The sequence below is a fragment of the Mustelus asterias genome, chromosome 14 (assembly GCF_964213995.1).
Source record: "Mustelus asterias chromosome 14, sMusAst1.hap1.1, whole genome shotgun sequence".
Classification (NCBI taxonomy): Eukaryota; Metazoa; Chordata; class Chondrichthyes; order Carcharhiniformes; family Triakidae; genus Mustelus; species Mustelus asterias.
The window spans coordinates 56,119,162-56,139,235 of NC_135814.1; the positions used below are offsets into that span (position 1 = coordinate 56,119,162).

The following is a 20,074-nucleotide window of genomic DNA, read 5'->3' on the forward strand; positions in this document are numbered from 1 at the left end:
CTGGAACTATTGTTCTCAAATTCCCATCCCTGACTGCTGATTTAGGTAAATTTTTGTTTCTTTTCCTTGGAGGTTCGTCACTAGATATTGAAGCAGCCCTGTCCACATGCAGCAAGACGTGGACAACATTCAGGCTTGATCTGATAAATGGTAAGATCCTTTAAAAAATTCCAGGATACGGATTCACAACGCCATCAAAAACTAATCAATTTTTTCTTGGGACCGACCCTATGTGTGTCAGGTTTTGTTGAAACCTGTTCACTCGTTTTGAGCTGTATTGATTAGAGATGAATAAACAAGAGGTGAAAACATTTGCTCTGCCGTAATAAATTGAAATAAATAGCAAGTTACTCTGCCCCACTCTTTTGTTTATTGTAGATTTAAACTATCATCTCCTGCAGATACGATTTGAACATGCAAATAATTTCCCACCCCCCCAAAAAAAAACTTTCAAGGCAAAGATTAAAAATGAAAGATTTGAAGTTTTCTCACCCCCATCCTGCAATAATGAAGAATCCTCTTTGCTTGGATGCATTTTTCTCCAACAGAAGTAATGACAGTGCTATGAGACCTATTAAAAGAAATTGGTTGGGGACATTTTAAATCATTTTGCAGGAACTCAGTGAACCAATTGTGTTTTTAATCAGAGCTCTAATTAATGAAATAAATGATCAGATGAGCAGTCCGTTCTTTAAAAAAAACACTGTCACTCTTATCTGTACTTTGATGCTGCAGCTCAGAAGAATTCCTGGTGAAACAACAGCAGAGCCAGAGGTCTGATCCTCACGGGAGGCAGGGGTGGGGAGAGGAAGATGCTGAGAGTGAAAGAGACGGAGGGACAAAGAAAAAATTTTGCCTGGAATGTGATGGCTCTTCACACCAGCAGGATCTTACCTGCTGCAGTGAACGAAGATTTGGCTGGGCGCCAAATTCTCCAACCACGTTGTAGCGGGAGCATGGTGAGAATGGCAGGCAAGATTGTGCCCATTGGATAACAAATAAAAAAATAAAAGAAAGAAAAATGTATAGGGGAGGGAAAATGGATGGGAGATAAGAGAGAGAAACTGAGTAAAAAAAGAGAACAGTAAAAGAAAAAAGACAAAAAGGAAACAAAATGAAAAGGCAAGGACAGGGAGGTGAATAAAAAGATGAAGTAAGGATGGGAAGACAGAGAGAGCGCCAGCGAGAGAGAACAGGAAGAGAAAGATAAAGGAAAAAAAGAGAAAGTGAAAAGGGGGAAACAGTAAATATTAGAGGGAGAAAGAATTTAAAAAAGAGACAGTGAGGAGGGGAAACAATGAGAAGGTGAGATATTAAAAGGAGAAATCAAAATTGTAAAACAAACTTTTCTTCATTTGTTCACGGTGTGTGGCTAGGCCAGGATTTATTCCTCATCCCTAATTACCCTCAAGAAGGTGGTGGTGAGCTGCTTTAGTCTACATGGTACAGTTATACCCATAGTGCTGTTAGGACGGGATCTATAAGATTTTGGTCCAGTGATAGTGAAGGAACAGTTTTATAGTTTTAAGTCAGGATGGATGTGGCTTGGAGGGAAACTTGAAGGCAGTGGTTTTCCTACGCATTTGCTGCCCTTGCCTTTCTAGGTTGCAGGTTTGGAAGGTGCTAACGAAGGAGATCTTGGAGATGGTACACATTGCTGCCACTATGTGTTAGTGGTGGAGGAAAATGAATATTTAAGTTGGTGAATGTGGTGTCAATCAAACAGGTTGCTTTATTCGGGATTATTTTTTATTCTTTCATGGTCAGCATTTATTGCCCACCCCTGGGAATGATATTAAGTTTCTTGAGTGTTATTGAAGCTGTACTCATCCAGGCAAGTGGAGAGTATTCCATCACACTCTCGGTACATGGTTATCAGTAGCAGGTTTCTTGGCCCTTGTTTTTATCATCATGCCATGAGACTTCATTGGGTCTGGAGTCAATGTTGAGGGCTCCCAGAGAAACTCCATCCCAACTAGGAGTTATGCAAAAAATTATAGAGTCATAGAGGTTTACAGCCCAACTTGTCCATGTTGCCCTTTTTTTTAAACCCCTAAGCTACTTCCATTTGCCTACATTTGGCCCATATCCCTCTATACCCATGTAACTGTCTAAATGCTTCTTAAAAGACAAAATTGTACCTGCCTCTAGTACTACCTCTGGCAGCTTGTTCCAGACACACACCACCCTCTGTGTGAAAAAATTGCCCCTCTGGACACTTTTGTATCTCTCCCCTCTGACCTTAAACCTATGCCCTCTAGTTTTAGACTCCCTGACCTTTGGGAAAAGATATTGATTATCTAGCTGATCTATGCCCCTCATTATTTTATAGACCTCTATAAGATCACCCCTCAGCCTCCTATGCTCCAGAGAAAAAAGTCCCAGTCTATCCAGCCTCTCATAACTCAAACCATGAAGTCCCGGAAGCATCCTACTAAGTCTTTTATGCACACTTTCTAGTTTAATAATATCCTTTCTATAATAGGGTGACCAGAACTGTACACAGTATTCCAAGTGTAGCCGTACCAACGTCTTGTACAACTTCAACAAATTGTCCCAACTCCTGTATTCAATGTTCTGACCAATGAAACCAAGCATGCTGAATGCCTTCTTCACCACTCTGTCCACCTGTGACTCTATTTTCAAGGAGCTATGAACATGTACCCCTAGATCTCTTTGTTCTGCAATCCGAGATAACCTTCTTCACTGTCCTCTATGCCACCAACCTTAGTGTCATCTGCAAACTTACTAACCATGCCTCCTATATTCTCATCCAAATCATGAATATAAATGACAAATAACAGTGGACCCAGCACTGATCCCTGAGGCACACTGCTGGTCACAGGCCTCCAGTTTGAAAAACAAACTACTACAACCACCCTCTGGCTTCTGTCATCAAGCAAATTTTTTTTCCATTTAGCTACCTCACCCTGGATCCTGTGAGATTTAACCTTATGCAACAACCTACCATGCGGTACCTTGTCAAAGGCCTTGCTAAAGTCCATGTAGACAACATGAACTGCACTGCCCTCATCTACCTTCTTGGTTACCCCTTGAAAAACTCAATCAAATTTGTGAGACATGATTTTCCATTCACAAAGCCATACTGACTGTTCCTAATCAGTCCTTGCGTCTCTAAATGCCTGTAAAAATTATAACATACAAATGAAGAAAGTCAAATGAATGGGTTGAAAAAGCTTTCTAAAATTATTTATGTTTTAGGCACCTTACCTGTCCATACATATGTACTATACAAAGAACTATAGAGCACAATGAACACCAGGACTTGACCCAGAAGATTATTTTGCTTCGTGATAATATACCACATGATCATTCCCAAACACACCATCGTCTGGAAGACAATTATAAAATAATATAAAATTCAGTAGACAAAGGGATTAATATTCAGTTTACTGAGGGAAGAAGAATCAGAATTGACCTTCTACAAAGTCAGCTGGATTTCTCATTTGTTGCTAGTTCAGGTTGAACACTGCAAATACTCCATTTAATTTCCTTTGGTTGTAGCATAAATGTACAATTGTTTCAACTGAGTACATCAACCATTTATCCTAATATCAACTCTCAGCATCTTTGGCCAATGGTTACAAAGCAAATGGAGGTCAATTTCACCAAATAATTTCAGTCATAGAGTCTGTTATGAAAATGAAGCCTCCATTTTCTTTCACTCATTATTATTAACCATTTTGCATCCAATTGTTTAGGCTTCTTGTGTCAATTAATTTCGCAAGTTTTTGATGCGATCAGGATTTGGCCACATATGTGGGTTAACCTGGTTCTTTAAAAATATGCTCAACGCAGGAAGTATTGCAATAAGACATTATTCTTTATTCTCTCTTTTCTCATTTATAATGCAGATTTAGCAATATGCATCTCGACTATGCTTCAATGAATATTACAGGATGCCATCACAATATTATTATTGAGTAATGCACTAAAGTGCTTCCAAGCCTGTTTTTCATTTCTCTATTCAGTCTTAATATACTTTTTCAAGGTATTGCAACTTCTAACAACTATAGGTATCAGGGGTGCTGTATTGATTGTTTCATTTTCAAAGTTAGTTCAAGAAAAAAAATCAGTTTAATGAGCACTTAAAAAATATCTTTTTGGTGTCAAATAACTTCAATATTTTTAGAAATCAGCTCCCCTCAATGTACATTAACAGATTCACAGCATCATAGCCACCTGTCAACTTCTTCTTTGTTATAACCTCCCCACGGACAGGACAGAATCACCACAGGTGGGACACAGTGGTATATAGTCAGATGGGAACGGACCTGTGAATCCTTAATGTTGATTCTGGATCCCATGTAGTCTCATGGTTTCAAGTGAAATATAGCAAGGAAAAGCGTGTTTCCTCCACTGATGAATCAGTAATTTTTCATGTTAAACATAACTTGGAGGAATTCCTGTGGGTAGCAAGGGTACAATATGTACTGTGTGTGTGTGTGTGTGTAGGACTACAATGTCCATCACCAAGAATGATTTGGTATTGCCCCCACTCAGTGCTGATGGTTAAAGTGACCAGACTGGGCTTCTGACAGATGGAGTAAGAACTAACGCAAGGGAATAATCCACTTCACCTAATACATTCAATGCTTTCACTTTTTCCTCATTTTCCATTATTGACTCCCTATTTTCACACTAGAGGAGCAAATGTCTCTTTAATTACTCTGTTCCTTCTTAAAAATTGTAGAAACTCTTGTTATATTTTTATTGCATACTCTAACTTCGCCCTCATCTTGTTTCAGTCATTCTTTGTTTTTTTTTTAAATTCTGCCCAATTTTCTTTTACCTACTACTACTCTGCAGAATTCTACCCTTTTCTTTTCAATTTGGCACTCATTTTAGCTTCTTTAACTAGTCATGGATGGTGCATCCTTCTCTCAGATTCTTTCTTTTTCACTGAATTGTATCTGTGCTGAGTGTTATGAAATATCTCCTTAAATGTCTGCCACTACACCGCTAAAGTCCTACCCTTCACTCTAATTTCCCAGTTTACTTTAGCCGGTTCTATATTCATACCTTTGTAATTGCTTTTATTTAAGTTTAAAACACTGGTCTTAGATTTGCCCTTCTTACCTTCAAAGTGAATGCGAAATTCAATGATGTTATGATTACTGCTGCCTTGAGACTCCTTCACAATGAGGTCATTAATTAATCCTGTCTCATTACATATTGTAAGAAGTTTAACAACACCCGGTTAAAGTCCAACAGGTTTATATGGTAGCAAAAGCCACACAATTAGCTGCCAAATAAACCTGTTGGACTTTAACCTGGTGTTGTTAAACTTCTTACTGTGTTTACCCCAGTCCAACGCCGGCATCTCCACATCATTACATATTACCAGGTCAAGAATAGTCTGTTCTCTGGTTGGCTCTAGAATATGCTGCTTTAAGGGAATTGTCTCTTAAACATTCTATGAACTCATCTTCCAGCGTACCTTTGCCAATCTGATTCATCTACTCTATATGTAGATTAAAATCACCCATGATTATTGCAGTACCTTTCTTACAAGCCCCCATTATTTCTTCCTGTATACTCCATCCTACAGTTTTGTCATTGTTAAGGTCCTACAAATCACATCCACTAATGACTTCTTCCATTGCTATTTCCTATCTCTACCCAAATATATTCTAAATCTTGATTTTTAGAATCAAGGTCATTTCTCTATTGTACTAATGTCATCCCTAATTAACAGAGCCTCCATTTTCTAGCTACCTGTCCTTCTGACATCAATCCTGGACAAGCTGGAAGGGGTGCTGAGTGTCAGTAAAATGCCAGGGAGCTGCATCAGAATAGCCTCCCAATGCAGTCACATCATTGAGGACAGTTCTCTGTGGTGGACTCTGTGCTGGTTCAGCTGCCAGCCTCATGGAGACCAGCAGCCAATTTACATAAGGGCTATTCTATGGGGGGAGAAGAACAGCAGTCATTGGATGGCAGTCTTTAAGGTGGCCAATTAAGATGCTGCCTGTGGTAAAATTGCCGAATCAGTCTTGCTGTCAGCAAGTGAAAGTTCTGGACCAGCTTGTTCGGCCAACAATGGGACTTGATCCATTCTGCTAAAATGTCCTTAAGTTGCAGTACCTGCAGAAAATATGCAATGCCCATTTCTAAATAAATATGTCATGCCACAAAACCTGTTCCTAATAATTAATAATTTAAGGTCCTTACCTGGGCAAGCAGCAAATTAACAGAGAGTAAGTGTGGCAACTGCTTAAATTTCTTACTCAGAAGCATAACAGCCACAGACCAAACCTATATGAAAGAACAAAGTTGTGTAAGTATTTAAATGGTTTCAAATTGAAATTGCAAATGCTGAACTAATGAGTTTTTAAAAATATCCTTGACAAATCAAAGCTTTTTGAGTGGTTAATATTAACTAATGTATAAATAAGTGATTTCTCACAGCATTGTCCTTGGTAATTCAGAGAAAATTGTTTATTTCTGACAGAACTGTCATAAATAACAGACCCCCTCGCCGCCCGTCGCGATTGCCGGCCTCCCTCCTGCCCCGACCGGATTCCAATGCAGAGTGGCAGCGGGACCCTCCACACCTACCGAGGCCCTGCCCTCACTGGCCCCACCCCCATAATAGGCCCCACCCCTTGGCACTACCCGATGCCCAGTGGGCAGTGCCAAGGTGCCCCCAGATCATGGGCACTTAGCCTCTTGGGCAGTGCCGGGGGCACAGGCTGGCACTGTCAGGGTGCCCATGCCCAGGGGACATCACCCCCCTTGCCGGCTACTTCCCCGAAAGTGGGGAGCTACTCTAAACCCTGCCAGGGTGGGAGATGCTATCGGGCCTGGAGAATTCAGTCACAGGCCCAATGATGACATTTATTTTAATCTTATTTGAATGTAATTTTAACTTACCTACTGTTCCCGCTGGTTTCCAACATGGTCCCGACCGTGCTGGATATCCGTCGCTGGGAGATGCGTGTGCGTCGGGAACGCATGTGCGAATCCCACGTATCAGCGCATACACAATTCTCCCGGTCCGACATGCTAAAAAATTAGCGCGTTGGGATGGGAGAATCGCCCCCATCATATCAAAATAGTGGTGGAGGAGTGTATGTGAGTGCAAGAGTCACATACAAATTGATGGGGAAGGGACAATGCAAAAAAAGTTTTAATGCAACATTTCTCACAACTGGGTTTCATACTGTACTTGCATGTTTATTTTATTTTACTGAAGATAAATGGGTGGGTTTGTTCTGTCGAGGGCAATGCTGAAATAGATCAGGATATGATTCTCTCAGTTTGAGACTAAGTACTGTGGTGGGAGCAGGAACGTGGAGTGTTAGCAGGAAAACACACCTAATCTTCTGGCCCTATCCTCATTGTGACAGACGGCCCCACCACCTGCCTTCTGGCACATTCTTAAAAACCCACATTTGGCATTCTTAGTTTGTTTGTCTTGTTCATTGCAATGCTGTTTCACTGTTACTTCCGTGTTTCTTGTGTAAGCACCAAAATCAACTGTAGGCAGCCAGGGATATAGTGCCTGTCCAAAGGTTGCACATGGTCAGATCTCCGTGGTTGGGAGATTCCATGGTTGTGGCTAGTTTTGAAAGTGTTTTATTAACTTATGGTGCCATTATACTTGTATTTAGGTTTATTCTGTGTTTTTTGTGGATCTAAAATCCGGATTGTTAATTTACATGTGATTATAATGGTGTATGTTATTTGAAGCATTTATGGTATTGTTTGTGTGTGTTTTGAACTCTTCCATGTGTAGAGAGAGAGATGTTCTGGTTGGCAGAGGCAGTCCGTTGGAACTGAGACAATAGCTTATACCTGTTAAACCATACTGCTGAAATGCTTACTTTGTGTCTGATCAATTGTTTGTTATTTTGGTCGGTCACATCTTGTAAATAATCTTTTATCCCCTTCTCCACAGTATATATTTTTGCACCGGGATTTGGTGTATAAATAAACACCTTTGCAAGAAGGTGTCATTGCATGCTTTGCCATCACTTATATGTACATAATATATATATATTTTAGCCCCACCTTCGGGCCTACAATACCCTCACCCTGGTCTGGGGTGTTACACTCATTGACTATGCACCCAGGTGTTTCATGCCGCATTCAGGCCTAGATGGCATGTAGTCCGTTGTCATGTCCAGGCGTCATGTTGAAAAGGTGCCCAACATCACTGGCCCACTATTGAAGAAAGAAGGTGGACCACCTGAAAATGATGATGGATGTCCAGGAGCATTCTGAAGCTGGCAAATGGACTCCCTCTAAGGCACCGGTCTACCTGCAGATGCACCCCCAACCCACTACTGTGGGTGTTCCAGAGTTGCAGACAGCCTCCAACCTGAACTCCGGAAGAAGTGCCAGGCATTGTTCAGGTGAGTCCCGACATCTGCATGCCGCATTGCATTAAGTTGTTTCACGCTGGCATGTTTTCCCATTAGCAGCACAGAGAATCTGGTAGCGGAAGATCACGCCAGAGGGGGCTTGGGAGAATTCCACCTACTATTTTCAAATGTTAACAACTGAATTTTGAGAGCCTCAATTTTTAGCTGAAATTAATGGGAAACATATCTTTCAATGCTGCTACTGTGGTTATATCCAATTCTATACTAGTTAATTGCTTGTGTCTCTGCACAGAATTAAAGCTGAATGTAGTCTTCAGCTGAAGAAGGGTTACAACGTGTGAGATATTGGACCAGGGCGTGCAGAAGTAATTTAATTTCCATGACAAATATGGACATAGGAATTTATAATGGTAAGGTTAATGAGAAGAGCATAGAAATATTTTTGTATATATATTGTATGTGTGTCTATATAAGTAACTAAAGGTCATGGTTTTATAACAATAGAAGTATTATCAATGTCATTGGAAGTGAATACCTAGCATTTAGCGACTGGAGATAAATATCTGGTGGTTACGAAGAATGTGATTTAGCTGCACTGAGGGACAGTTCAGGACATTGATATAACTGGGGGATGATCCTGATCTTTGTCAGAACCAGGTTGGTGAGTTTTGGAGTTTGACAGTATTGCACTGGTGTTGCTGGAATTTGGAAACTTTGTTATCTATAAAGATAATGCTCAGTGAATTATTGAGGCTTTAATTATATCATACTTAGCTGCAATTTAAACTGCAAGTCAGCCAACATCTCAAAATGTCACATAAATTATGAAACCAATATTACTACCAACTACAAATAACTTAAGAGCAGTGATAGTATGCTTCAGCAGATGTGTAATATTAGAAAGGAATGTTTTACACAAGTCATATACTAACCAGAAAAATTAGAGTGACTATGCTTATGTCAAAGCTGATGCTCCGAATTGCAGATTGCAATACAGATGTATGCATAGACGGAATTGTCAAAAGCCATGCGGACACATACATAATGGGAGCAGATACAAATGTGTTTATCACCATCCCAGGTGTCACCTGAAAAATAATTTCATATCTATGTTATTCATAAATTGTGATGCAGAAGCAGAAGAAAATGCATGCTATTTAACTGAGTCACGATTAGCTAAATGAGTGCTTCCTCTACATTCTGTCTTTAGGCCTCAAAAGTCAATAATTCCACAGAAAAGAAACACGCTGCATGTCTCATGGTGGCAAGAGATGACCTGTCATTGGCGGGCTCTTCTGGTCCCGCCATTGTTAATGGGTTTTTCTGGTGAATGCACCTCTCGCTGCTGGGAAATACATGGCGGTGGTGCACCATCGACAGGACCAGAAGATCCTACTGGTGTGAATGGCCGGAGAGTTCCAGCTATGGCTTTGGTTGGATAGAGTACATTAGGCATATAGAAACATAGAGAATAGAAACATAGAAAATAGAAGCAGGAGTAGGCCATTCAGCCCTTCAAGCCTGCTCCGCTATTCATTTCGATCATGGCTGATCATCAAATTCAATATCCTGATCCCGCCTTCTCCTCATATCCCTTGTTCCCTTTGGCCCCAAGAGCTATAGAGAAGTATCCATTCTAAATTTTACTGAGGCTCGGGTTTCTTAGTAACCAAGAGTCAGATGAAAGCTGAACACGTAACTCAAAAGAATACCCACTCTTAAATACCCACTTTTTAAAAAAAAAAAAATCGATATCCTTAATACAGCTCTGTTTTGTAAAAACTGTTCATTTCTGAAATTTAAAACATGTGATTAATTCTCTACATACTTACAATTTCAATTTCCATATTGTACTGACTTGCATATATAGCTACACTTGGTGCTGTTGGGAAAATACCATATAAAAATGCATAGTTTGAGAGACTGGTGTAGTTAGCTTCAGTACTGCCATTATCTAGTAATTCCACCATTTCACGGCTGATGAGAGGAAGGACCAATCTATGAATTTTAGAACAGAAATATATTAAAATTAAACAATAAATTATTCATCATATTGCCCTTTTGAGAAGTTTGATAATTTTCAAATTTGTCACCTGAACTTCCTAACTTGAATTTCTGTGAATTGTTAAATCCAGACTATTCTGTCAATCACTCAACACTGTGGTCTGGAAACAGAGAATATACAAAGGTAGTAGAAGAAAGAACAAGAACACAGGAGTGAGCAATGGGAAAGGTGCACAAAGAATGAAGGGAAGAGAGGAGCAAGCGAAAGAGCACAGAAGACAGGAAAGACTACACAGAAGGCGCAAGACAGGAAAAGAGAGACCAGAAATCCATACAGGATTGTGTGAGATAAGAACAAGCATGATTTAGAGTGCACTCAACTGAAAAGAAACAGATAATAATGGACTGTGAGAAAGGGCCAACTAAAAAGTGAAAAGAAGTAGTGGTGTGTGTGTGTGTGAGCATGAGCTAATAGTTGAGACTGGGGCATACCATGTAACGGGGAGGGAGTGCACAACGGAGAGTTAAAGCAAACACAAGAGAAAAATGAAAATTGATAAAATTGATGCAAGCACGAGAGCACAGATGTGTGAAAGGGAAGGCACATGGAGAGTGTGAGCATGCGGAAATAGAGAAAACATAAGTTGAAATTTAATGCTGGCGATGGAGGTCTCACCCACTGGGTGGAGAATGGAAGAATTGGAGGAGGGGAAGGGAGTTGTCCACAAGCCTTCCCGCTACAAACTGAACCAGGTGGAGGTAGGAAGGTGGTTGGGTACCCATACTACTATCTTGCTCCATAATTAAATACCGTCCCTACCTTCAAACTCGTCCCTAACGTGTGAGCTCGCAGGGTAGAGTATTTCATAGAATCCTACAGTGCAGAAGGAGGCCATTTGGCCCATCAAGTCTGCACCAACCACAATCCCACCCAGGCCCTATCCCCATAACCTCACGCATTTACCCTAGCTAGTCCCCCTGACACCAAGGGGAAATTTAGCATGGCCAATCCACCTAACCCGCACATCTTTGGAGTGTGGGAGGAAACTGGGGCACTCAGAGGAAACCCACGCAGACAGGAGGAGAATGTGCAAACTCCACACAGACAGTGACCCAAGCCGGGAATCGAACCCAGGTCCCTGGTGCGGTGAGGCAGCAGTGCTAACCACTGTGCCACCTTGCCAGTACAGTATTTGTGTGCAGAAAAAGATAATACAAAAATAAGTGAAAAACAGGAATAGGGAAAAGAGAATCAATGTGATAGCATAAATGAGAAGAAAAAAGATAATTTAGATTTGTAATACCTATTTGCATGTTTCACAAAGACTGAATTACTATGAAATGGAATATATTTACCAATACAGTAACCTGGAAACATTGGATTATCTTCCAAATCTTAATCATGATCTTGCACACATTAAATGCCATCTGCTGCTCATTAGCCCACCTTTCCAACCTAACCAGATCCCTTTGTATTTTTGCATTTTCCTCCAACTTGGTGTTTTTTTTCTAAATGTAGACATCTTTATTTTTGTCCCCAGTTTGAAAAATCATTTATGTATGTTTTAAAAATAATCACTTAGCACTAACCTATGGCAACCTGCCATCACTGATCCCTTTATGTTTCTGAAGTTCCATTAACAACCTTTCCCTTTCTCTGGCTTAGCCATTGTCTAATCCATCCAAATATCTCTCCTATTCCATGTTTATCTATTTTAACTATTCTCAAAGTCTTATATATCAATATATATTCCATCTCTTTAAACTCAGTACAATATGTTGATTTTACTCTTTTCTATGGCACTGGTAGCTACATGAACCTCTGGTCACATTTCACGAGTTCTTTAATTCCCTGTTGTGTTCTGTAAGATCTCATTCAGGACTCCCAGTCATGGCTATAAAACAAAGGGTGACATTTTTCTGCACTTAGTCGCTGTTGAAATGCCAGCCTAATTGTAGGTCAGAAACCCATCTGACTAATGGATGGCTTTATTGATGCCTTTTTTCAAAGTCATGGCATTAATTTCCTAACTATGGGCTTCCCAAGTAGCAGGATTGTAGTCCCTCCAACCTGGGGACAATGCACCAAGAGAATTCAGGATACCAAAGGCAGGAAAGGTGCATGGAAAGGTACCATGTAGTGACCCTGTGGTGACAAGCATCATATTACTGGAAATACATGCCCAGCTGGGAAGTGCAGCTGAAAATAAGATAAGTGTTAGATAGATGACGTGTCTTCCTAGAAGTTGGTTAGCACCTGTCAAGCAGTGGAAGTATTCTCGGAGAGAAGAATTGCTTTGAACAGCAGTCTCTCCCTAGCCTTGGCTCGGGATTTTTCTGTTTCATTGATCAAAGCCTTCGCAGCTTCTCAGTTTCATTGAAGAAGCTATTCCTGTTGTGCATTCGCCTCACTGACCCTGATGAGTTACTAGCAGCTAAGGAAACAGGAGTCAAGGCTCTTAAATCCAGAATGGAGTGTTAAACGACACCATGGCACAGTGGTTAGCACTGCTGCCTCACAGCTCCAGGGACCTGGGTTCGATTCCTGGCCTGGGTCACTGTCTGTGTGGAGTTTCCATGTTCTCTGTGTCTGCGAGGGTTTCCTCCAGGTGCTCCGGTTTCCTCCCACACTCCAAAGATGTGTGGGTTAGGTTGATTGGCCATGCTAAATTATCCCTTAGTGTCCTGGGAGGTGTAGGTTAGAGGGGTTAGCGGGGCAAATATGTGGGGTTATGGGGATAAGGCCTGGGTGGGATTGTGGTCAGTGTGGACTTGATGGGCCAAATGGTCTCCTTCTGCACTGTGGGGTTTCTATAATTTCTATTAAAATAGTTTTAAGTTGGTTTCCGAAAGACCCAATGGGAGTTTTCCCCTGGCCTTCAATCCTGTCCCAAAGAATCTCAAAAGGAGGTCGAATGATTTTGGGAGCCAGGCGAGATCCCTGCATCGCCTCTTTTTAGGAAAGCCCTCTGCATCTTTGCTCCTCAGGCACTTGACAGAACAGTAGTAGGTCTTCACCTGGGATCAAGGACGGATTCACCAGCAGCTCTTTGGTACTACCAGGCAGATGGTGGTTGCTGCCAGTATTACACTGACCTGTGGCATTAAGTCAAGTAGAGACCCAGCCACAGGTGAGTGAAAAGGGTGCTTGGTTGAAGTCAGTAGTAAGGGCAGTCATCCAAATCGCCCCCTCCCCCAAACTTCCAACCCCCTCTTATCTGGTGCTGGGCTCCTCAATCAGACACCAAGTGCTTTGAAACAAAGAAGCCCTCCCTCCTGACAACCAGCAAGCAAATATGCCAGTGCTCTTGTCATGCTCCCCAATGGTGATTAACACAACAGGATGAGGCCCTTAAGTGGGAATTTATTGTCCACTTTAGGGCCTCAATTGGTGGGGGGTAGGAAGGCCATCCACAGGCCTTCCCACCATGGAATTAATTGGGGTCCCCACACACCACCCTCCTCACTCATTAAATGCCCCTTCCACCAAACTCACCATGGGGAAAGGCATAAGATACACCCAATGAATTCAAATACCATGCTGTTCCTTTGGATAACCCTCCCTTGTGTTTTAGTTCATGTCCTCATCATAGGTTTCAAACTGTATACTTATTGGACAATTCCAGACTGACAGAGATTCCCTGTGTTATTTATCTACCTTTTCTTTCTCCTTTTAACCTTAAGGGTGGATACTTCTCACTTGCCTTCTGATTTCTGATAAAATACACTTTTCCTCTGTTACATCAGTCACAGACACATTATGAATACAGGGAAAAGGCAGTTGCGAACACTTTTTGATTTCACAAGAGGCATCCCAATATTAAAAATGCTTCACAACCATATTACATGCACAGTATAAAAAATTTAAATAAATTGAATCAGGCACTATTTGTACTTATTTCAGATGGCAAGATTTTTCTACTTACAGTTTGGCTGTGATCAGGAGAATAATTGCAACAAATGAATTTTTTTGCAGCTTCTTGATCTGCCCCACCATTGTAAGTCCAAGATAAAAGAGAGCTGAACCACTGAAAGAGCTTGCCAGACCATCCAGAAATTCTCCAATAATCACCGGGATCTTTTGTCCAAAGATAAAATTCCCACAAATTCCAACAACGACCATAAAAACAATTGGGTTTTTAAAAACCTGTAACAGTACCAGTGCAACAGTCTTCAGTTTGCTTTGTTGAGTGTTTATGTTTTCCCTCCATTTCTGTATTTCACAGAAGATGAAACCAATTGGATTTAACAACATCAGTGATATGGGAGCCACCAGGTAAATGTACTGAAGGTATTCGGGGTATGTGTCTCTGTACAGAGCTTCAACTGAAACACAGAAAACCATTAGGTTACCATAACAGAATATTAAATTCCTGGCGATGCAGATTTATATAATGTAATTGCATTGTAAAATGAATTATTCAATATGTCATAATCTTCACAAAATTATCCACACTAGGAGAAAGCTCTGATGTTTAATTCCCCAGTTCCCCATCCTACCTTTGTAGCTATTCATTTGCTTAACCACCTGCTCTCCAAAATACTTAATACTTTTGTCCCCAGCAAGACATTTACTCTCTTCCAACCTTACCCCTTTGGTAAGGTCCCCAATTTTCACAACCAGTCCAAGAGACAAAGACTTGCATGAATAACAATCATCATATCTTTACGGAGCATGTCAACAAAAACTTCCATTTATATTGCATCTTTGAATGGTGATGTCTTTAATGTAATCTAACGTACTTCACAGAAATTATATCAAGCCAAACTTCACAAGTCACATAAGGAGATATTAGGACAGGTGATTAAAAGCTTGGTCAAAGGGTAGGTATTAAGGAACGTATTAATGGAGGAGACCCAGTAGAGAGGTGGGCCACAAGTTTACAGAATTGAGCGGACGTGCGCCTGAAGGGGATGACTTTTATGCTTAATATCATGGACATTTTTACGCATTTATATTGAATTTATTTTGCCCGGCAATGAATGATGGAAATATTGTCAGCCGCTCACAGCAATGTGATGACTCATGGAGAGGCTCCTTGCACCCCCTAATCACTTCAGACAGGCTTAATCACTTTAGACTCCAGGCAGGGAAACATAGACAATAGCTCAACTGATTAGATTATGCAAGAAGTTCAAATCACAAAGGGAACCCTCCAGAAAGAGATCAACCCAGGAGAAATAGGATCACTTCACCATTAGCCACAGATCAACTCCACCTATCTATAATGGCTTTTCAATACTTTGCTATTGTGTCACTGCTTAGTGTTACAACAACCCACGTGGGTCCCATTCACGCTATCAGCAACCGCTTTGAATGAGTCCATTATCATATGTTTGACGCGAAGTTCAAAACCCTATAAATTGTAAAGCGCACAATGGCCAGGGGAAGCAGTTGGCTAGCAGCTGTCTTCCCCCAGGCCTGTAGTTTGTTATTTTGGACAGGGAATAAAGCTTGTGTTGCCTTTTGTACTGTACTCATGTCTGCTTGTCTTTTATGCTGATAGGAAGCAAAAACTTCCCCTTACACGCCCGACCCAAATGTGCATGAAATCGCACAAGACATTGACCATGCGTCCTGACGTCACGGTGCTCACATGTCCCAATGTCATGGCGCCCTTGTGCGATATTACGTTTGGTGGGCATGTGCGAGAGTTAGAGGCTCTCCCGCTGATAATTGAAAGGGCAATTATGCCCATTAAGAGTCCAACTGGCCCTAATTTTACATGGCCTGTGTGTTTTTATGCTTGGCACAAGGACCATTCGGCCAGGCAGCGTTTGTGTTTATTCACCTGAGGCAGCTATCAGCCTTCAAGGAGCTCATTGGAAATGGCCACCTGCACCGTCACTTCTCTTGGTGCCCCACCTTCTTCCCCGCCAGCGTGCAGCCTTTCAAAGCACACGTTTCACGCTGGCTGGCCGTTAATTGCCCAGCCAGCGTGAAATTGTGTTTGGGGCCGATCACAGCAGGAAGTGTGTTTCATGCTTGCTCCTGGGCTTGTCGAGTGCACGGGTGTGACAGACAAAAAGAAAAATCAGGCCACGGAGTGGCTTCAGGGTGAAATTCGAAGGCTGGGGGCCTAGGCAGCTGATTGGCAATTGCACTATGATGGAATATGGAAAACTAGGGATGCATCAAGCATTACTGAGCCCCATTTTACATTGAAACATAGAGAATAGGAGCAGGAATAGGCTATTTGGCCCTTTGAGCTTGTTATGCCATTCATTATGATCATGGCTGATCATCCAAATCTCTGCCTTCCCCCTCCCCCCTCCCCCCCCCCCCCATATAATTTGATCCATTTCACCCCGAGAGCTCTATCTAATTCCTTCTTGAAAACATACAATATTTTGGCCTCAACTACTTTCTGTGGTAGAGAATTCCACAGGCTCACTACTCTCTGGGTGAAGAAATTTCTGCTCATCTCAGTTCTAAATGGTCTACCCTGTATCCTCAGACTGTGGTTTTGGACTTCCCCACTATCAGGAACACCCTTCCTGCATCTACTCTATCTTGTCCTGTTAGAATTTCTATGAGATCCCTCCTCATTCTTCTGATCTGTAGTGAATATAATCTCTCCTCATACATTAGTCCTGCCATCCCAGGGGTCAGTCTGGTAAATCTTCGCTGCACTCCCTCTATAGCAAGGACATCCTTCCTCAGGTAAGGAGACCACAACTGCATGCAATGTTCCAGCTGTGGCCTTACCAAGACCCTGTATAATTGCAGCAAGACATCTCTGTTCCTATACTCAAATCCCCACGCTATGAAGGCCAACATACCATTTGCTTTCTTTACTGCCAGCTGCACCTGCATGCTTACTTTCAGTAACTGGTGTACAAGGACACCCAGATCCCATTGCACATTCCACTTTCTCAATTTATAGCCATTCGGATAATAATCTGCCTTCCGGGTTTTGCTACCAAAGTAGATAACCTCATATTTATCCACATTATACTGCATCTGCCATGCAATTGCCCAATCACTCAGCTTGTCCAAATCACACTGAAGCATTTCTGCATTCTCCTCACAGCTCACCTCTGCCAAAGATTGTCCACCACTCCAGGATCATGAGAAGCAAATACAATCCTCTGGGCCTTTTTTACTGTCATAATCAACTATCTCATTAAACACTTCCCTGTGTCCCCTCCATCCTTATCTCCAATTGGCAAGATTGAGACTATGGGCCCGATTTTACCATTTGGAGTCTAAGGGCCAGATCCGGGCGTAATGCAGATCCAAGCCCGGAATCTTCTTTGCAGCGCGCCCATACGCTTTTTGCCGGCTCCAGTATGATCCGCGCAGTGGGCGGGGCTTAGCGCTGCCAGAACGATCGGAACTCTGAACTGCGCATGCGCAGTTCAAAAATAAATCTGAAGCAGCACGCCCGGGCGCGAAAGAAAAAAACAGCAGAGGGGGGAAGGAGTTGGGAGAATCTTGCAAACTGAAAATAATGTAGCATCTTCTTTGTGCTGCCTAATTATCTATGGGAAAGGTAATTAAACTACAATGTCCTAGTGAGCAATTAATGACCTGTATAATATATTTGTGATCAGTAACTGGATTGTTGATGTCCCTGTAGCCATGAGCCAAGTGCTCAAAATGTTGAGAGTCATGTGGTGAACTTGGAAGAATTGACCCCGTGGTGGAACTTGGTTGGAAATAAGATTCAAGGAGATTACTAAATCTGGGAAATCAACCATAGTGAAAAGAAGTTTGTATTGGCAACTCTTCTCTCACATTCCATGGCAGATGTGCCCCTACTTATGAATGTGATTTGCATGGGCAACATTGGGTGCAGCTAATCTGCCTCTGGAGCAGCCTTGGATCCTTTGTTTTCATCTGAACATTGCACAGAATTAGAGGAATTTCCTTTGATGATAATGTTAAAATTATCGCAGGAACTAAAAACCCAACAGTCAAAAATTTGGGAAAATATTTCAAAATATGGATGGGGGGGGATATATATTTTGAAATATTTTCCCAAATTTTTGAGGGGGGCCTACCTCCCAGGGGGGTCTGCGAAGGATGGTTGAGGAGGATGGTCTTTGGAGGTTCCCCTGCAGAATAGAAATCCGCTTCAGATTTTTATTCTGCAGGTCACTTACAGCGCGGATCCGGAACGGACCAGAAGACGGTAAAGTGGGATTTGGCGGTAGAGTTGGGCGTGCGGTTCATTAAGTCGATTTAAATGCATGCTAATGCATTTAAATCGTCGGGCCACCTGATTCGGGCGCGGACCGGACCCGCGCCCGAATCGGGTGTCAGTAAAGCCGCGATCTGCTCGGATCTGGGTGCAGATCGCGTTAAAGGCCCGACGCCCGACTTTATCGTGATTTCAATTTTGGTAAAATTGGGCCCTATCTATCCAATTGCCTCACCTTGCCCACCAGACAAAATCTCCTCCAGTCCTATACCATCCAAGAAGTCGCCCCTTATCCCATTAGCTAAAGTGCCTTCAGTTTTCCATGCCCCACATTCTGAAATTACCTCCCTCAATCACTCAGCCTCCCCTCCTTTAATATCTACCTTAACACCAGGCTTGTGGTTCCCCCTCCTATTATCTACATTTTTGGCTCAGTATCCATTTTCATCCAATTATACACCTTGAAGTATCTTGGGATTTTCTCTGTTGAAGGTGCTATTTAATGCAAGTGGTTTTTGTGTAAAAAAAACCCACAGCAATAACTTCACGTGGTCAGTTAGCAAACAGCAGCACACATTCTCATACAGCATTATCCAAAGTAAACTGAGGTATATTTATAAGTGTCACAAATAGGCTTACATTGACATTGCAATGAAGTTACTGTGAAATCCCCTACATTTTACAAGTACATGGTTGGTACCTTGCGGTTTATTTTACATTGGTAAGTGTTAATGCAAGATTAAAGGTATGACATTCTCTGTATAATTTACAGAGTTCGATGCAGTTTGGGCTCTCTGCAGCCAATTCCAACGCTATTTATGTTGAGATCAAATAGCAGTTTGCGCCCTCAATATTCCCTTAAATAACTTGTCATGGTATTCTCCTCCGTATAATCTAGTCAACAGTAACTGTACTTCTATTGACACTAAATAATGGAAAGCTTTAAAAATCCATAACAAAAATAAAGTGATAATAGAAAACAACATCTTATCATTGAAAGAACCAAGTAACCTAGACAAACTACAAACTTAATTGATGTCATCGATGAGTGCATATTTATCACGGAATCATAGATCCCTATAATGTATAAAGAGGCCATTCGGCCCACCAGGTCTGCACCGATAACAGTCCCACCCAGACCCTATTCCCGTAATGCCATGTATTTACCCAGCTAATCCCCCTGACACTAAAGGTCAATTTAGCATGGCCAATCAACCTAACCTGCACATCTTTTGAGTTAGTTGACACATTTAGTTAGGACTATTAAAATATTCATCTTTGTAGAAAGAATCCTTGAGTGATTTGTGTGGGCTACATTCGCTGCCACAGAGGATTACTGAGCTAGTTTCAATTTTGCATCTTTTTCAAGGTAACTTAACCTTCAGACAAGAAGCATTCCCAAGAAAGGTAGGTTTTGGATTGTACGAGTAGTATCCTTTGGAGAAGGAGGAGGATATTACAGAAAGGAGAAAAGCAAAATGAATTGATGCAATAGGATGCAAGATTGAAACGTTTGGTCTGTCTCTCCAGACTGAGTCCTGGAGGCTGGGATTTGTTCTATTCAGCTCTGCA

At 41.7% G+C, this 20,074-nt stretch overlaps 1 protein-coding gene across 7 annotated transcripts in view; it reads right to left on the reverse strand.

Annotated features, from left to right (window-relative positions):
• LOC144503689 (lysosomal cholesterol signaling protein-like) overlaps nucleotides 1-20,074 on the reverse strand; it is a 65,488-nt gene that overhangs the window by 22,551 nt on the left and 22,863 nt on the right. For all 7 annotated transcript variants that reach the window (XM_078228422.1, XM_078228419.1, XM_078228421.1 and 4 more), the window contains exons 3-8: nucleotides 14,282-14,681; nucleotides 10,184-10,349; nucleotides 9,284-9,439; nucleotides 6,196-6,279; nucleotides 3,232-3,352; nucleotides 493-571 (exon numbers count right to left, since the gene is read on the reverse strand). In XM_078228422.1, coding sequence (XP_078084548.1) covers nucleotides 493-571; nucleotides 3,232-3,352; nucleotides 6,196-6,279; nucleotides 9,284-9,439; nucleotides 10,184-10,349; nucleotides 14,282-14,681 — 1,006 coding nt within the window. The remainder of the gene's footprint in view (nucleotides 1-492; nucleotides 572-3,231; nucleotides 3,353-6,195; nucleotides 6,280-9,283; nucleotides 9,440-10,183; nucleotides 10,350-14,281; nucleotides 14,682-20,074) is intronic.